General features: G+C 37.5%; 1 protein-coding gene across 3 annotated transcripts; it reads left to right on the top strand.

Annotated features, from left to right (window-relative positions):
• The first annotated feature begins 796 nt into the window (after positions 1–796).
• ankle1 (ankyrin repeat and LEM domain containing 1) lies at positions 797–13276 on the top strand. 3 transcript variants are annotated; one of them, XM_047375978.1, is made up of 9 exons: positions 797–899; positions 1634–1786; positions 1898–2003; positions 4323–4446; positions 6122–8485; positions 8605–8773; positions 10391–10559; positions 10658–10790; positions 11619–13276. In XM_047375978.1, the coding sequence occupies exons 2-9, from the start codon at positions 1752–1754 to the stop codon at positions 11783–11785; spliced, it is 3267 nt and encodes a 1088-aa protein (XP_047231934.1). In that variant the 5' UTR covers positions 797–899; positions 1634–1751; the 3' UTR covers positions 11786–13276. The 3 variants fall into 3 exon arrangements, with proteins under 3 accessions (XP_047231934.1, XP_047231931.1, XP_047231933.1); XM_047375975.1 differs by having other exon boundaries at positions 814–1211; XM_047375977.1 differs by having other exon boundaries at positions 815–1211; positions 1620–1786.
• Positions 13277–19126: the final 5850 nt, after the last annotated feature.

Here is a 19126-nt window from a genome sequence, read left to right as displayed (position 1 = left end):
AATATGTTTAACAAAACTTGTGTTGGACACAGTTATGGAAATTATGCTCAAGCTGGAAGCTGATGTTAAGCTTTCTTTAAGTCCTTTAAGGGAAGGACTAAGAAAAAATCCCATCGCTTTGCAATCAGAAAGGCAGACTTTTGGGGGGCAATTCACTATTTGAGCATTTGCTCATTTTACAGGTGATCATTATGCACAGAAACCAACCACACTGAAACCAGTTAAAGTTTTGCAAATTCTCTTTATTGTTACTGTTTGCGTCGGCTTTGCTATTGAAGGCAGCATCAATAATGGGTTGGGCCACATGAGTTTATACATGATAAAGTTTGAATGGTTCAGAATCTGTTGAAATCAAAAGTCACTGGCATTACTGTAACGTTTAACAATGATAGCTAATCAGCTTGACTTTTGCGCCTCTTGTGATGTCATGAATACAGACACAGAGTAGAAAAAGCCTTTTTCTGAAGAGTGCTTTTTAAAAACTTTATATTTTTTGCTGAAATCCTCCATTTGAAATCTATACATTGTTATCCAGTTATCTTTTTTATTGTCATTGTACATTTGTTAGTAAATAACATACACCAAGAGAGTTTCTTTAAGGTTTTAGTCAACAACTTGATGATAAACCATTATCAAAAAGACTTTCACCTTCCTCAGTGTTTGAAATACTGTTTTAACGGTGCAATATTGAATAAGTGACATTCTGCGATATAGTATAGCCCAATATATCACAGACATTTGCCTAGCTTTAAACACTGGGAGACCACTCTATTTCCAAGAGCCACCTAATCGATGGCAAGTTGTCCAATCAGAGGAGCGTGTGGGCGGGTCTTCCGCCTTCTCGTTTGGAGGGAAGTTTAACCATCAAAACAGTAAACGCAGCTTAATCGGATCTGTGGGTAAGCTTTAATTTCAATTTTATTTAACACCTTTTGGTTAAAGGACAAGCGATAAAAGGAGTCTGTCTGCTAACAGCATAAAACATGTAGCGGAACATGTACCTGCAACGTGAAGTTGCTTTAGCAGAATTAGCTCTGTTAGCTAATTTCGGCTGAAAGTTATCCGCTTTCTGTTTGATTCTATCATGAACTAAGCAGACAGACGTCGCAAATAGCTTCGTATAGTTTTATGTAAACATCGGTGGTCATGGATCGCAACAAGAGGAGGCTGGCAAGTCAGTTGTGCGCCGCGGTAAACGATGGAGATACCAGGTAGGCAACAAACATCCAGACTTTTCTTTGTATGAAAGAGATGCGTCAGACAACGGACGCTCTATCTTCATCTTTTAATAAAGAGACCTTCCCTCTTGTATATGTTTGGTCCAGCTGTAGTGTAATAATCGCTTATGTGCACTTATGTGGTCACCTCAGAGATGTAAGATTAGACACAAAAAGTAATAAGTGTCATGGTTGTGCAGCTAAATAGTAGCATGCTCTGTTTTGTGCCAAACAGAGAATACAATGGTAATGGCTGATTTTAGAATGACTGAAGTGATCTAAAGCTTCTGCACTAATTTATCAGCAACTTAAGTACTACTTTAAGTATCTGCTCCACTTTACAGGACTGTGCACATCTCTTGCATAGATATGTTTATGACCATGCTTTTGTTAAATATGCAGCACATTGTTTGCAGATCTGTGCAGCTCTACCTTTCCAAGGGTGCAAGCCCTAACCTAGTGGGTAGTAAAGGTGTGGCTGCAATACACTTGGCAGTCGGTAAGGAAACAGAGAAAAACATACGCTGCTTGAAAATGTTGCTGCAGAATGGAGCTGACCCCAATATCAGGTATAGTTTTATATTGTGAAATTAAAGCATTTTGTTTTATCAGTTTACAGATAACGGTTGAATTTAGCTGATCTTTTTAATGATTTGTAAAATTATCTGTATTTCTCTTAGCTCTTCTGAAGGCCTGACTCCTCTTCATGTTGCTGCTCTTTGGGGATGTTATCAGAATCTCAAGCTGCTCTTAATGAATGGCGGGGACCCAAATATAAAAGATAATGTAAGTCCTAATGGTTAAATCAGCTGTGATTGAGCTGTCTAATACAGAGATATGGGCCAAGTATATGCCTGGAATTGCATTGTTTAATATTTGAAGTGGATGTTGAGTGACCACTTGTGATTGAAACTTGTTTTACCTAGTTTGTATGACAATAAAAATGCAGCCTCTGCACTTACAGCCAGCTGTGATACCAGCAAGTGAGCGTACTATTTCCTCTAATTTTTATATTAAGTTCCACAGCTGTTTCATTCATTACAGGTTATTTATATAGTATCTATTTAGAAAAAATGTCATCTCAAAGCACGTTCAGAGAAACTGAGAATTGCACCATCAGTATCCAGTTCTATTAAATCCTGTTACATATAGAGTTATATCACAATCAGATTTGTTCATCACAAAATAATCCAGTTGTACAGTCAGTTAAGATCGTTTAACACACAGTCGACTTTGTAAAAAAGTACAATTTACAGGAATATCCCCTTTATGTCTCTAAAGTTAGTGGCTAGTTGGATAGAACCTGTGAAGCATTCTAAAAGAAGCTTTCTTTTGTTGGTCACAAATAACTTTTTGTGATAAAAGCCAGCAGATATTTTCCACAAAGCTGGACGCAACGCTCCGTTCTACTGCGGTACAAATCAATGCAGGAAAATGTTCATTAGCTGACAGCTCAGGCGGCTACTAAACAGCGAAGCAACGGAACAAACCGGTGTGCTCCCCCCTTCGTTACTCCTCGTTTACTTATAAAGGCATTTTAATCTATGGTGGAACCAGACTGAACCTGACAATTACAGCAGAAAAAGTAGGAATCGGTAGCAGCCTACCCTGCTGCTGCAGTTGATCATTAAAGAAAGGTTTGTGCAAAATGATCTGAAAGACAGATTGTAGAGGGCTGCTACTGAATACTTTTGCATAGATTACATTTGCGTTGTTTACATTGTAAATAACATGTTTTGTTTGCACTAGATCCATATTTGTTTTGAAACAATTTGTTTTAGTATAGAATGATTATTTCTCCCACAGTGGTAACATTTATACGTATCCGCATCAAACTGGCAGGCAAATGGAAGCACGCAGTGGCACATGATAAAGATAAGCAAGTATAACAAAATAATTGCACAACTGAATCAAAGGTACTTCCATAAAGGATATTTACACTTTTACTATGTGTTATCTTGTCTACTGTTTTGCCAAACAGGGAATGACACTTTAAATTATATAATTTTTATAAGGGCGAACTGTCCCCTACTTATTGGTTTTAATCCATTTTTTTCTCTTAACCATGTTCCTTCAAAACGTTTATTTATCTTCTGTAATATTCTAACTTTCTGAGTCACTGAATTTTGGGTTTACATTAGCGGTAAGTCGTAATCATCAAATTTACAAGAAAAAAACAGCTTGACATATTCCACTCTGTGTAATGAATCTATTTAATAAATCAGTTTCACTTTCTGAAATGAGCCTTTTCACAATATTCACATTTTTTTGGATGTCCCTGTATCTACTAGGTTTAAATTCTTCTATGGAGTTACATCAGGGAAATGGTGCTTCACTGTGACTCTTGCAAATTCATTTGGAGATGCCTAAAAGTGTCCTTAGGGATCCACGACTACTTCAGAATGTGGTCAGAATTTTACATTTGCTCACTCCTTCTCTGAGAGGTGTATGCTTACAACCAGCTCACATATGATGAATGTTCATGCCAGGGTCCTTAAGGCTTTAGAGCAGAGGTTCCAAAACTTTTTTGACTTGTGTAACCCCTGAGCCATTTTGTTATGCCATGGGTACCCCCTCAGTCAAACGTGTTGGCAAAAATAGAATGTACAACAACTGATTATTAAATGAAAAATCATTTTATTTAATCTCCTTAACTTGAACATTTTGTCCTTAGGCATTTTATTCTTTTCAGCTCAAATTAAACATAGAGATGACCCTGTTGCCGTGAAAGTGAATAATCTAAATAAATGCAAAATCAACATAAATAATAAACCTGCTTTTGCTATGACAAAAACTGGAGCTCTTTCAAATAAGTCCCCAATAAACAGACATTTAAACTTTAAAAATCAGGAACAGAACACTTAACAAAAATAATATGAGGGCTTACTATATTAGTTTTGCTTTGTTTTCAACATTTAACTGAGTTTTAATGAGACACCTAAGCTTGCTTGTTTCTCTCTCTATAGCAGAGCATCGTCCAGATGAACAGCCTTGACACCCCTGCGCTAGTCTTGTTGGGAATCACTGCTTTAGAGAATCCCTTTTTGCTGAGCTGTAATGATTGTTTTATCTAATTTTGCCATTGTTACCTCTTTGTTGGTGCAGGAAGGGAACACACCAGCACACCTAGCAGAGCAAGAAGACAACAGAAGATGTGCCAGTCTTCTTCAAGAATACCAGTCCAGCTCAGCTAACTCAGAAGAACAAGACTTTCCTCAGTTTAAATACTGTAAGATATGTTTTTTGTACAGTTGTCTATCTGTAAACTGCTCCAAACATTGTTTTGAGATAGTTGCCTCCATGTAAAAAAAGTACATTCTCCCACATTTATAATGCATTATGTAACCACTTGACTGATTTTTGTAATCAAATAGGATGATGAAAATATTACACAAAAAGGTTCTGAAGTAGCCCAATAACATACTGGGATGCTACTGACCACAAACACATGTTGTAAGGCAGAATAAATGCATTTAGGTCATTGTTAACAACAACGAACAAACAAATACAATTTCTTATAAATCTCCGAGGAGATCTGAGAGTCCCCAGTTCCCATTAACTCAGCAGGCATGGGTAACACTTCATAAGAAGGTTCTTGTGTCAAGGGTAGCACGCCATCATGGATTTAGCAGCAGAAAGATATCATCCCAAAACAATCTGACCTATAGTTCAACACTTCAAATTTAAATGACCAAAGCAAATGTTTTTTTTTTCTTTTAGCTATAACTTCTGTCATTTTTCCAAAAAAAACCAAAACAACAACAAATATGTTGAAACAGCAACTATTTTCCATATTAACAAAACAAATCTCACAAAATGGTTAAATTGAACAACCCGTGGTTTGTTAATTAGTCCAAAGGTTGTTTGTTTTAGGGCCCTGGGTACTTGTAGTATTGCTGGGCTATCACAGTTAGCTTTATAGCTAGCAGCAAAAGACAAGTTTGAAAATGTAATTTATAAAATTGGTTAAAATGGTCAAATCAATGAGAGGCTTTGTTAAATACTACTGAACACAATAAACTCACAGCTGATAGTGAGAATGAAATTCTTTGTCTAACAGCTTCTCAAACAGCTCTGTATCAAACCAACAGAGGACGACTTGCTGTGACTCATTGTATAAACTAAATAACTGATAGAATGCAGTTTGGAACCAGGTATAGAAACTGAGCTCTGGATTACATTTATGTACAAAGAAAAACAGATCTTGTTCATTGTGGTAATCGTCATCTAAAAATAGGTTAATATAACGGATGAAGATCAGCACATGCACATCTCTATAAGTCATTATTTATTTGATTTAAAAATAAAAAATAAAAGCCAAACTTGATGAACAAAGGTATAGCAATTATAATGAAAATAAGAACAAAGGTAGTAGCGTGTTTTGTTTTAAAGTAATTGCAGTGTTTACCGATCCTTTGCAACTTTAAACAAATTCACAAAAGAAAAAGTGTTTTGCCGTTTATTGTTGCCTGTAAATCAAGGAGGAGTAATAATTTCATTATAGAGTAGTAATAGAGTGAGATAAATAATTCATTCAGTGTATTGTGATGAAGTCAGTTGCAATTGTTCTTCTGAAGAGGATGTACCAGCAGATCACCTAAGGTAGACAAAAAGTAAGTAAACTCAAGAGCTGCAACTCTGTCCATGCTTTAGTTAGTTTGATCAAATGTTAAGGGTTTTCACAGAACAATTACAGAATGACAAAAGCAGCATTGCTTGTTGGAAAGGGTTGCCAGGAGAAAGCCTCCTTCTGCTAAAAATTAAATAGCAGTATGGCTGAGATTTACTAAGTTGGTTGGTGTTACATGAAAGCTGCAAAATGTATAAAGTGCAAATGTGCACAGCTTGGCTATATTTAAGGAGCTACCACTGGTGTAAAAGAAACATCTGTTTTCTCATCCTAGCTGTGTACTCATACCAGGCCGACACGTCCAGCTATCCTGAATCAGACTACAGCTTCAGTTCCCGCTCGTCCATGATCAGTGATTTTGGTGAAGCCCCGCTGAGCAGCACAAGGCTTTCATCCTTTTCAAACTTGTCTAACATTAACGGAAGACAAAGTTGCAGGGGAGTATCATTTAATCGGCCTTCTGTCCTGTCAAGCACTCGCATTTCTGCAGCAGGACCTGCAGCTACAACGGCAGCTCCAAAAGAAGATGCCTCATGTTTTGAAGATGCCCTAATGACAAAAGATGATGAAAACGTGGTTTCAACAAATGGTACAAAATCTCCTTCCAGGAGCAATGCTCCTCCAGAGTTTTTCTCCAGACGAGCAAGTCGAAAGAGTGTTAGCTTCAGAAATATAGATGAATTTTTCCCTGTTTTTAGCCCAGAATTATCCAAACAGAGCATTGGCGGTAAAATCAACCAGTGCATGGACACTTTACCCTTTGACATGTCTGAATACTCAGACTTTCTAGATTCGGGACGCTTGGCCACTGTTTTACCACAGCAGGGGATCGACGTCACATCACCGGACCATGTGTTTGTCTACTCTAGAGAAAGCAGTGAGAGCACAGAGGAGGACTTGGAGAAAACAGTTGTTAGTCACTGTGCTCTCAAACTGAGCGATGATGAAACAGAGGGGCAGAACAACAAAGAACCTCCTGTGGATTCCTCTAAACGACAAGAGCAGCCCCACGTGGGCAGCAGCAGCAGCAGCAGTGGGACTAGTAACAGTCATTACAGTAGCTGTGAGAGTGACCATTACATCAGCTGTCTGGATGCTCCCGTACCCACAAGACATCCTGCATTCTCTCTTGGGGCTGAATTTGACAAAAAGACCAAACAGGCTTTTACAGACTCTGAAAATGAACTTCTAAAGGAAGATAAAAATATTCAAGCAGAACCCAAGACACAATCAAAACCTGAAACTATACAGCCTTTATCTGGTTTGCTTGATAAACTGATCTTGTCTGAAGAACAACACTCAGAGAAGGATGTATTGGAAGCTTGTAGCGGTTCTTTTTTAAGCACTGCAAGAAGACTAGATGTGGTCAGGGAAGATGCTAAGACATCAGAAGAAAATACTGAACTTAAATTTAAACACAGCCCCTTTGTGACCAGCAGGACGCGTTCTAGATTGAGCCGCTGCTCGATGAGAGCAAGCAGAACCCCTGAGAGCCTGTTAATCACATCATCTTTGTTTGAGGATACATTGCCAACGCCAGTTCGGACGTTCCGGCAGACGCCAAGGTCTCAGGGCAGTGGACACTGCTTTAACTCCCCTAACACACCTAGTCATACGTCAGACTCTTCGGAGAGATGTACCGAAGGAGATTTAGTACCCGAGGAGAGCCAGGACATGCAGTCCAGCACTCTTAGAGGTCCAAGCATCAGCAACAGCCAAGCTGATACTCTTATTCTACACAAGAGCGTAACTGACTCTGCTGAGGGATCACAGTCTTTGAATGACACGGTCATGTTGGACAAGATCCAGGATGACTCAGTCGATGCTTATGAAAGAAATCTTGCTGAGATTATTCTTGCTGTGCGAGGACCGAACAGGGATCTTTCTAAAGATGGGCAATTTCTAACGGATGATTTGACTAGTTCAGACGAGGCAAAAGTAGAGGATCCAACAGCTGGACAACTGGTAGATGATTTTAAAAACCACAATGTTTGGGTTACTGAAGACTACAGCTCAGGCTCCAACTCTGCGTCCTCTTCATCCACCTCCAGCTGTTTTTCTCCAAGGAGATCCACGGAGGACTCGGACCCTTCCTGTACTCCAGGTACAGGATGCACCCCGAGGTACAGCATGAGCCGACTGTCAAGCAGCCGTCGACCTCTTCGCCTGGCAGACCTGTCTTTCACCCCCGGTGGGCGTCCAGTCATTCAGGACCCGGATGAACCGGTGGAGTATCTCTACACTGATACAGAACAGGGCCACAAGCTCATTGAGACACACATACCACCGACATCAGACACCTCGCTCACCTCCAGCACCAGCTTCAGTGATGAGACAGTTCTGTACGACTGGTGCTCCTTGCAAACTGAAATAAAGACCAACAAAGGGAAAGAGAACCAGCAACCTGACATGCTGCCTCAGGAAGAGGAACATGATAAATCTGAGAGCAATCTGTTGCCAGAAACCAGAGGAATGACTGACAAAGAGCTGAGACTGAGGCTGGTGGAGCTAGGAGTGAGCCCAGGTCCTATCAGCAGCCGCACCAGGCCCACTTACCTAAAAAGGCTCTGCCGCCTGTTGCAGGAGGAAAATTGCAACACCCAGCATCACAAGAAGCAGTCAGACCACCCCCACAAAGGTAATGTTTATTTATTGATATTAAGTTGCTCTTAATGAAGAACTATTTGTGAAATTTAGGTGAGTAATGTTGTACCCTCTTATGGCATTCACAGATGTTTTCTCCTTTAACTTTACTAGATTTAGGGTATAGTCCAGAACTGTGTCGGGTCCTAACTAAATTCCAACTCCCCAACTCCCACGCTGATGAGCAGGCATTGAGCCAGCAGTTTGACCAACCAGATCAAAACAGGAAGTGGAGGGAGGGCATAATCAAGTCCAGCTTCAACTACCTGCTGCTTGACCCCAGGTTCGGTATCTTTCTGTCAGATTTTGTTTTTACTTTTTTTTTATTTCTGCTGCACCGTCTTTCCACTTTTTTTTATTTTAGCATTATTTCATGTTAATTTACTTAACTCTCTTTTTACCCAGTTTTTGCTAAGTATTTTAGTTGTTTTACATAAAGTAAACTCCTAAAGCTCTTTTGCTATGATTGTTTTTATGATTTTGAGTTGCTTATTTATACCAGAAAATCAATATTAAAGAAAATAAATAAAAAATAAATGGTCACAATATGATAAACTTGAGTGAAAATAAAACGGTTTTACGGTATTTACAAAAAAATAAATAAAACAAAATGTATAAATGATTTAATTGCTTTTTAATTAAAAAAAACGCATCAATTATCCCTTCTGCTGCTAAAGTATTATAACTTATTGAGTATTACGGTTATATTTAGGGGGATGCCTGACATATCGGCATTAACATCAGTATCGGCCGATGTTAGTCAATTTTAAACATATCGGTATCGGTCCAATAAGTAAATCTGGACCGATATTAATAATAGAGATGCACCGTATTAGAAAACCTTGAAATGACAATAATTTTGGTGTGAAGGCCTTCTTTCAGCCATCTAACTAGCTGTGCACATACAGTAAATACAATGTCTAAACAAAGTATTCATCCCCCTTGGATGCTGCTTCCCTTTTAGCTTTTAGAAATTAAATCATGATCAATGTCAGCTTCTTTAATATCAAAGTGAAAAGCGAATTTTACAAACTAACATCGGGTAATAAAACATTCATGGTGATAAATAGGTGTCTCCATATATATTCAACCCCTTTTAAAGTAATTGACCTAACTCCTAACAGAGGTTTGGCTAGTTGATGCCAACTGAATATTATTGCAATAATTTAACTTGTATCGTTATAATGAATTCATTTTCTATTGTACAAATCTGTTTTCACTTTGACCTTAAAGAGTTTTTCTTGCACTTTCTTGTTTATAAAGGCAAACAATAATGAGCGTGATTTAATTTTTGAAAGCAGTAAACGAGTGAAACATCCACAGGAGGTGAATACTTTTGAAGCATTGCGGGGAGGGGAGGGGAAATGCTCTTTTTTCCATACAGCCGGAGAAAACTGCTCATTCCATCACTTTCTCTAACATCCCATTAAGAGGACTTTAAACTATTGGACAGGTATGACAGAACATGTTTTGAAATAGTAAGCTTTTACAATCTTATTGTACCTTAATACCAGTAACCTGCCCCTGCTTATACGTTACACTAAAAGCAGTAATTGTAACAATGTATTATTTAATGCTGATAAAATTATGTTGATTTGTAACTAAATGCCTCTGAAGCTTATTGATTTCGCTGCACAAAATTCTTGCCCCTTTTTCAATAAGGCCCTATTTGAATAGATCAATGTCCCCAAGGAAAGATCTAAACTTAAATATGAAATATTTGTTTTTAACTTTGAGATCAAGTAATTCTTCATCAGGCATTAGTTTAATTAAAACTGACCGTCCAAAGTGGTTTTAATAATTGGTTTGGGATTTAATAAACAAAGAAACCTTTAATGCTGATGAATTGCTTCAACAATTTAAAAAAGTAGTTACACACTTTTTCTTTTTCCCCAATTAGAGTCACAAAAAACCTCCCGTTCCGCAGTCACAGTCACACCATGACTCCTCAGGAGTGTTTTCAGACTTTTATCCACGCCATATTTTACGTGGGCAAAGGAAAACGCTCCCGCCCCTACAGTCACCTTTATGAAGCCTTAGAGTACTACCGAGGGGAGAAGACCGCCAAGGTAAGGCTGCCCAGACAGGACTATCCTGTAAAATTAAAAGGAAGTTAAACTAAGTTGATATTAATATGTAACAAGGCTGCTTTTCTTGCCTTTGACAGAAACTCTGTCCAAAGGTGCAGCAGATCCTGCAAGTGTGGACCGCCGGGCAGGGAGTCATCTCTCTGCACTGTTTTCAGAACGTCATTCCGGTGGAAGCTTACACAAGAGAGGCCTGCTTGGTGGAGGCCATCGGTGAGTAAGAAGGAGCTGGAGCTCGTTGCTGATTATTATACGGGAGGCATATGATGTCAGTGTAAGAAAGTGTTTATTGTGACATCCCATGCCTCCATTTGCAAATCTGAACAACTCAGTGAAGATGGAGTCATACCTGATTAAAAATAATCTAGCTGTAGATTTTTTGGAGAGCTTTTGAGTTGTTAGTGGTTTACTGGGCTGGACTTTAGCAGTGGCCTACCTGGGCAGGTGCAATGTGTCCATATAATGTTTTTTTAAGTAAAAGGAAACCTTTCAATAGAAAACATAGAAACATGAATTTTATCCACTTTTGTTTCATTGGAAACAAATATTTCACATCACTGTCGCAGTATTAATGTAGCTCTCTACATCAACACCTATGTTAAATTGACAGATCCAAAAAAAAGAAGGGAAAAAAAATTATATTTTGCTAAAAGTTGTTTGCCTCGACTTCTACCCACCGCTTTTCTTCGTCTGTCTCGCTCAGGTTTTATCTTAGGTTTGAGGGAATTAGAGAGAAATATTAGATGGACTGAAAATTTGACAATGTAGAAATTTAGAAATGAGAGGAGAAACAGGTGAGGAAGGGTTAGTATTGGAGCTCACTAATATTGGAATTTTACAGTGAAATAAAGAAATATTAGCTCAAAATATTTTTCCCTATACTTGATAGAAGACATGATTTAAGGAAAAACACCAGCAATGTAAGTTGTCGTTTCTCATATAGACACCGTTATGTCTTATGGAAGTGGTTTGACAGCCTTGTTTAGTTTGTCTGAAATGATTTGAGTGCAACATTTTTAGACCAAACTGTCCTTTTTCTAGGGCTGAAAATGCTGACAAATCAGAAGCGAGGAGATTTCTATGGCGTGGTCTCCAACTGGGAGATGAAACGGAAACGGGAGCTTGGGATCCACCTGTTATACCGAGCCTTGCAGATCTTCCTGGCTGAGGGTGAGAGACAGCTCAGACCAGTAGACATCAGGCAGTAGAGACATCCCCCCCCGGAGCAGAGCATGGAGGTGGGGGACGCACAATGCCAACTCTTACGGAGTGAAATACCACTATATTGATAAACAAAGGATTGGTGATATTAACCATATCAACTGCTTTAAAACTCTTATTCAGCTAAAGTAAAAAATGTAAAAGGTGACATAAGGGATGGGACTCTGTCCTAAAATCAGTGCAGTTATCATTTATAAGACAGGCTGAACATACATCCTCAGGAACAAAACTCAAAAAAGAGTTTTCAGGATTCAGCACTGAAGACGAGGCAACTTCCTGTGCGAAAGTATTCATGAGTCAAATTTATCATAGTCAGTGTAACTGCCCTGTCATCATTGCCATACACCATTTAACCTAATATGGACCCAATCCGTTCTGTATACCCATGGAGTCATCAAAAACATGTTTGTTGAAATCATTTAGTTTGTGTCCTGTATTTGTAACTATTTGCTTTTTTCAATGCATTTTCTCAGGTTAATTTGTGAAAATTATTCTCATGACAAAGTTATGGCTTTCTCAAATATGGTGTGTTTCAGCTTCAAAGAATGATGCTGCATCTCTTTAAAAAAATATTTCCTCTGAAGTTCAAACCCTGCTTTGACTTGTGGGGCAGTCCTTTTAAAGACGTCCATGTTAAAGGTTTCAAAGTAATTTACATTTCCTAAATTGTGACAAAAAAACATTTCACATAGCTGAGTTATCATAGCTTGTATTAGTTTAGTTCTGTTTAACAAAAAAGACGATAGCTAGTTGATGTATAGCGATGTTAGTGAGCATATAAATAGTTTAAAAGGAGATTATCATGAGATGTTTCTATTCATTAGCAGAACTAGTTTTAACTTTGTTCCTGTGTGACGGGTCTTTAGCTTGCATGCTGGATCTCTGGGGTTACAGCTGTTACTTGTCATGATCTCCATAATTTTACCATCTCATTTACTACACATCAGTGACCAGAGCAGTGAGCATCCAAAGCACTCATTATCTCCGCAGGGAATTACGATTGATGAGCTCTCCGAGAGTTTCGCTTTGCAAAAAAAAAGCATTAGCACTGACAAATGCAGACTTTGTGTTTTTATAATGTTTTCTTTGCATCCCGATTAAAGCTAAATTAAACGATTGCGTCTTTAGTAAAACATCTCAAACACAGCGTTAAGATTCAGGTTTTTTTAAAGGATTTGTTTAAATAATTGTTAAACGGTCACTATTAAGCTCTTGGTGGCATGAAAAAAATTTGTGCATTGTTTCTGATTTATCTTAGAGTTTAAAAATAAAGCTCACCAATATTATCTCAACTGATATTTTTCTTTCATTTTAAGAATGTGTTTTTGTACAGTTAATGAAATCGGTCTTTCGTTCTGTTTACACTGTCTATCACTGTGTTAGTCCTGTATTCTCTTTACATTTGTTGGTTTTCGTGACACAGGAAAAATGTAGAAGCTCTCACATTAAACTGGAAGCTGCTCAGTTTTTAGTCTTTATATCCTGTTGTTTGGGCTCCCTCTAGTGGACAAAGAGTGTCAATGATTTCTTTCCCCAATTCATTATCATCATAGGACCTGCTGATCATGATGCGAATTTGAGACAATGCTTGTGAGGTTTTTTGTATTTATTTATTAATTAATTAACAAATATATTTTACAACTCTGTTTGCTTTTACAAGTATTTAACACTATCTCTGCAGGGTCTTTAACATATTTAATTGACTAATCTCAAGTGTAGGCCTTAAAATGTCTTAATTTGACCAAATTTTGGATGTTATGTGTTTAATTGTGGTCTTGATTGGCCTTAATGCTCATACGAGTTCCGTGGTAAGGCAATTAAAATCAAAATCTGCTTGCTACCCTACACACTGCATCTTAGCATGGTTTTGCCAGAGGAAAACAGGGATTTTAAAACCTTTCATCAGTAACTTATGCGACTGAATACAGTCATATTCAGTAAATTAGAGTATTATTGAAAAGTTCCATTCATTTCAGTAACTGGATTCTCTAAGTGAAACACATTATATAGATTAATTCCACACAGACCGATGTTTTCAAGCCCTTATTTCTGTTAAGCATGAGGATTTATTGCTTGCAGCTAAAAAAAGACATTTAAGATTATAATATTACATCAGACCAATAAAAATACATTTTTAATACAGAAACATGGGCTTAATGAAGAATATGTATGATACTTGCTTAATGGGTGTTATTTTAAAAGGGTGCTTTTAATCTGACAAACAAGCCTCGTCTGAACCCATATTCTAATTTAGTAAATACAACTGTATACTTTAAGAACAAGTTGGAAGTTAGGTAACCTACATGTATAGGCACTAAAGACATTTGCTAGAGTTGAAAAACATCAAACTAATAATTTTTCTTTTTACTTGTATACCTGGCTTAAGTTCTTAGGTAAATTAAATATTTTTAAGTTATTAGGTTTTCCTTTTTAATCTATATAGGTCTTAAATTTAAATTAGAAGTCTTTAATTTAATACATCTTGCAGAAACCCTGGGCTTTGGTTGCCTTGTTCCTACAACAGTAGATAAAAGAGGACAGAAATTAACAATGTACATCCACTTAGTTACGTAAGATGGTTTATCCTTAATCAAATGTGACTCCTGTTTTTGCAAGAATTGCCTTTCTTTACTGTTAACGTGACTCATTCAGTTTCAGCTGCAGTTTCTTGGTAATGGTTAGGCATCATTTTCTTACCAGCATCATCATCATCATTTTCTCCGTATCACCACAGGTCTTTTCTTTAAGGCTGTTGCTAATCCTAAAGCAGTGACCTGAATGACGCATTATATAAACTAGTGGAGAGAGGGCTGCAGATCTTGTCAGAGTTGCTGCCTACTGCACTTCATCAAATCAGATTTAAGATTTTTTTTAATGATCATGGGAAAATGTGAAAAGCGTCTAAAAACGGTGAAGTGCAGGCAGTGTAATTATCAGTAGAAAATTACTATGAAAGTCTAAAAACATTTCTAGCAGTCTTGACCTCTGTGTTGCACTAAAGTAAAAGGGACAGTTAGCATTTGTGGTCAAGATGTGGTTTTATTTTAGAAATAACGCCCTTCGGTTTTTTTCAGCAGGTTCTTTCCTGATTGAATAGTACTGTGGTCTGTGGGGGGAAACAAAAGGCAGCTATATCACCCAGCACTGCATCTCAAATGTTGTGTATATGAAGAAAGTGGACACAAAGAAACAGCTAAATACACACACAAAGTTTAGACTTTGTATTGTGCTCTTATAAAAATAAACATGTCATGTAAAATAAAATTTAATATTGTTTTTCTTTAAAAAGGTTTAGACCTATAAGACTAAAAAAAGTCATGTTACACTTTTGAAGAGGGTGTTGTGGTGTGTTTCAACAACATTAAATGCATATTTGCTTGTATTTAACATTTATGAAGGAACTAGGGTCTATACTAGGGGCTATCCCACTTTTTCCCAAAAATATGGCTTAACAGTGAAACATCCAGAATACGAAATCTCTTGTGTTTTACCGTTTAAATTGCAGTGCCTCAACACCAACAAAATATCAGGTTTTGTGATGTAAACAAACAAACGAGTAAATGATAAATTATTTTTAAACCCTTTCCTCCTTTAATTATGATATTTATCCTGTTCCACTCAATATGAAACCAACCTATCAGGAGAGGAAATGTAAAAAAAATAAAAATAAAAAAGGTCAAAGCTCAATAACCCAGTTGCAAAACTGTGGAACAATCTTTAGGTTTAATCAATAAATCACTAGACATAAAAACTATTTTTGTTGTTTCATGTCCAGTGTTTTAAACCTCTTCAAGAAGTCTACCATTCACTGGATGTCTAAATGAAGCTTTAGCATTCAGTTTTATTTCTAAGGAAGATGCTGGAATTTCTACCAAGCACTGGTTGTAGGTTTACATGTGACCAAAATGTCCTATTTTCTCCATATGTCTGGACAATGGAGAAGAGCTTTAAAGTAGGTTATTTTTTCACAGAAATATCCACGTCCTATCTTGGGATAAATTGAATGTTTGGCCCCAATTTCACAAGGTACGTTTGACACAAAAACAACTGTGAACATTACCAGAAGAACAGTGCCTTAAGTGAAACACTGGTTGCTGCATTGTGCTCTGGGGTTGCTGTTCTGCAGACAGAACTCGAGCTTTTGTTGACCTGGAAGGAAATATAAACGGTTCTAAGTACCAGTTTTGACTGGAGTCTAGAACTAAATCATCATCATAAATAATCAACTATATTTATAAAGCGGTCTAAGACCAGCCAGAGCTGAAACAAAGTGCTGAACATCAAAAGTAATAAAATAATAAGGGACAAAATAGGAAAACTGAACAGACTAAATGCAAAATGAGATATATGGTGCTGTAAATAACACGTCCTCACCATCACTTTGAAGAACTTTAGCAAGGTAGTGTGCAAATATTGTCAAGTATAATTTCGCATGACTATACTAAAGAATATTACTATTAGTATAAAAGCATGTACACTTATGCAACCGGGTTATCGGGACTTTATTTTCTCCTAAACAATCTATTTTACTTGAGCTGTAAAGGGCAAATGTGAAATTAAATGTGGAAAAAGTTTTGGAATGATTTATTATGCTCTCACGGTTTTACACAAATTTGCATCTGGTATTTTAACAGGGATGTGCATTTACTGCGTTTTATAATCTGTCAAACAAAATGTGTCGAAGTCTATAAAATCTGAACAGTAAGACGAATTCTTGACAACTGCTTCCACAGTTTTTTTCATTTACATCTTGGCTTGGGATGCTTTGATCAGTGGGATGTGCATATTGCAGATAGCTTTTGGCTTTATTCATGTTTCAGAAGAGAAGCTTTGACTGTGTTACATCCAACATCATCAATTTCACATGTTCTCCTGGCAAACCAGCAAGTAACATAAAAGACCAACAACTTCATTGAGAACTTAACAGTGATGATTTATTGAAATTGATCAAAGATGGCACATACCATCTGTTAACAATTAGAAACACACAATAAATTTAAATATTGTAACACCTTCATTCCTAGAAACATTATAGAAATGAAGACCATCCAATTTATATCTTCTTTTATATACAAACTAGTCCAAATACCACATGTCCAAAAAAAGATTAAAACTTCATTTAATTCAGTTTGCAACCAAATCATGTCTAACATTTCGTGGCTAAACTGTAGTTCAGTTGTTATTTACTCTGTTTGCTCAACGCGAAACTGTCGAGAAGCCAGGTCACACCACCCGCGTCGCTGTAGCTCAGGGAGGGAGACAGATGAAATAAATGATGCCATCATCAGTGCTTTGTGACAACATTCCTTGTGATGGTCGGATGAAATCTGGGACACAGTTGCATTCATCGTTCAGTGAGCTCTACCACACAGCTAAACCCACCGACAGCAATGAATGTTGATTGTGACCTTTGGTGTGATTTAGAGAGCTGGAAGTATGTCCGGATTATTTTCTTTCCAAAGGAATCATCAGCCATTCCCGTTGTTCCTCTGATTCATATGGTGGGACTTTATTTTCATCTCTCTTTAAAACATTTAGTGACCAAACTCTCCACAGGGTACAGTCAACGGTCGATGGTTTTTGTTAAGTTAAGCCCAAACTCACCGACAGCGTTGAATGTTCACTGGGGCAAGCACGGATTTGACGGTGACCTGAGGTGACAGCCTGCTTAGAAATGAGTAGGAAGCGTGTCTGCTCTGTGGGAGGAGAAACTTTTAACTCTCACATTCATGAACTAAATCTTTCTTTCATTTATTCAAGGGAACTTTGCCAATCTATGGTAACACAGTCCTGCACAATTAATCCTTATTTGCAAACTAATGTTTGAACTGATTACAGTTAAGCTCAAAATGATTAATTCCTGTGGCAGATTTTCATGTAAAATTTGTTTCATTCGACCAAGAGAAAATGACAAACTTTTGTTTAGACAAATGCAAAAGAGAATTCAGAAAAAAAACTATTAGTTTTAAAAACATTTAAAAAAAGGTCATGTTGATAACTATTAAGCCCTTCTCAATAATCAATTTAACAAATTTCTTTTTTTAGCATTAAAGCAATCAAAACATTCTTTTTTGTGTTGCCACTGGTATTTTGATTATTTATCTTTCGTAATAAGCTCTAAGACTTTGAAGTTGGAAGGCCTCCTTACCATCACCCTAATCTTCAGTTCCCTCAATAGTTTTCCTATCAGATTCAAGTTGGGACTCAACAGTCAAAAGAAACGTGTAGGTATAATTTAAAGATCACTTTAACCCTAAATCTGCTAGTTGTATGAATAATTTTAGGCCTAACTTTATATTACTGGTTCTCTTCCCAGTTACGTGACAGAAAATAAATCTAGCAAACAATAAATCAACACCATTTTGATAATTCCGATAATTATACACACACAAAAAAAAAAAATACCCAAAACATTTCAAGGATGCAATTTTGCAAAGATTCTTCCTCCTCCAGTAGTTTCTTCCTCCACAGCCTCTGAAAAAGAGAGACAACTTTGACTCACCTTTTGCTTTAAATTTTAGAAACCAAGCAGCGATGCGAGCATAATTTTACTTCCATGACACACGGTCATAATTGCAGCGAGCGTGAGTTCATGGGAACGCATCTTTTTTTTGCTGAAAGTAGCAGTTACACAAAGGAAGTCATCTTGAAACTCCTGACTCATAGTAGCTTTTGGTAAACACGGCACCTGGGCAGAGGCCACAGTTGGCTGTTTTTTTTTTTCTTTGCTGTTTTTGAAGCACAGCTGCTCGACCTCTAGAGGTGCATCGACATTTAAGGCTTCAGCACATGTTTAAGGACAAAGAAAAGACCGGGTATGAAACTGTCGACTCACCCTAATCGGTAGCGCTTTATGTTTCGTTATGATGTGGTCCCTTGAGTCTGAGCACCGAAAGACTTAAATGTGCTTTACTTTTCTTTCCTCTCTTTGCACTAATACCAAGAGAGAAACTGTCCGCCATCTTACACAGTGCTGAATCATTGCTCGTCTTGGGAAGGAAAAAAAATGTACAGATAATAAGTAGCATGAAACTCAAATGCCACAGAGCTGCTGTAGTAATTAGACGTGACGTGACGGCAACTACGCCAGTGAGTCAAGATGCGTTTGGGTGATAAATACCATGCTGGAATGCTTTAACAAAGCAGGATAAGGAGTGACTAAGGCAATCTGGTTGAGTGTGTCATCGCCTGCCAAACCCCTTCCTAAATACTCCTTCAACTCATACAACTTTAACTTAAAAATAACAGTACTAGCTGTCTTTACTACAAAGCGCATTAAGACCTCTGGAGAGGAGTGTACCACCTGTTTTTCTCCTTCACATCTCATG

This window comes from Girardinichthys multiradiatus, chromosome 9, assembly GCF_021462225.1.
Source record: "Girardinichthys multiradiatus isolate DD_20200921_A chromosome 9, DD_fGirMul_XY1, whole genome shotgun sequence".
Lineage (NCBI taxonomy): Eukaryota > Metazoa > Chordata > Actinopteri > Cyprinodontiformes > Goodeidae > Girardinichthys > Girardinichthys multiradiatus.
Note: the sequence above shows the minus strand (reverse complement) of the source record. Positions and strands in the feature narration are given on the sequence as shown.

Coding starts and splice junctions, on each gene's coding strand:
- ankle1 (XM_047375975.1), top strand. CDS start 1,147: ATGGATCGCAACAAGAGGAGGCTGGCAAGTCAGTTGTGCGCCGCGGTA. Junction 1,212..1,633: donor GTAAACGATGGAGATACCAG/GTAGGCAACAAA, acceptor CATTGTTTGCAG/ATCTGTGCAGCTCTACCTTT. Junction 10,560..10,657: donor GAGGGGAGAAGACCGCCAAG/GTAAGGCTGCCC, acceptor TGCCTTTGACAG/AAACTCTGTCCAAAGGTGCA.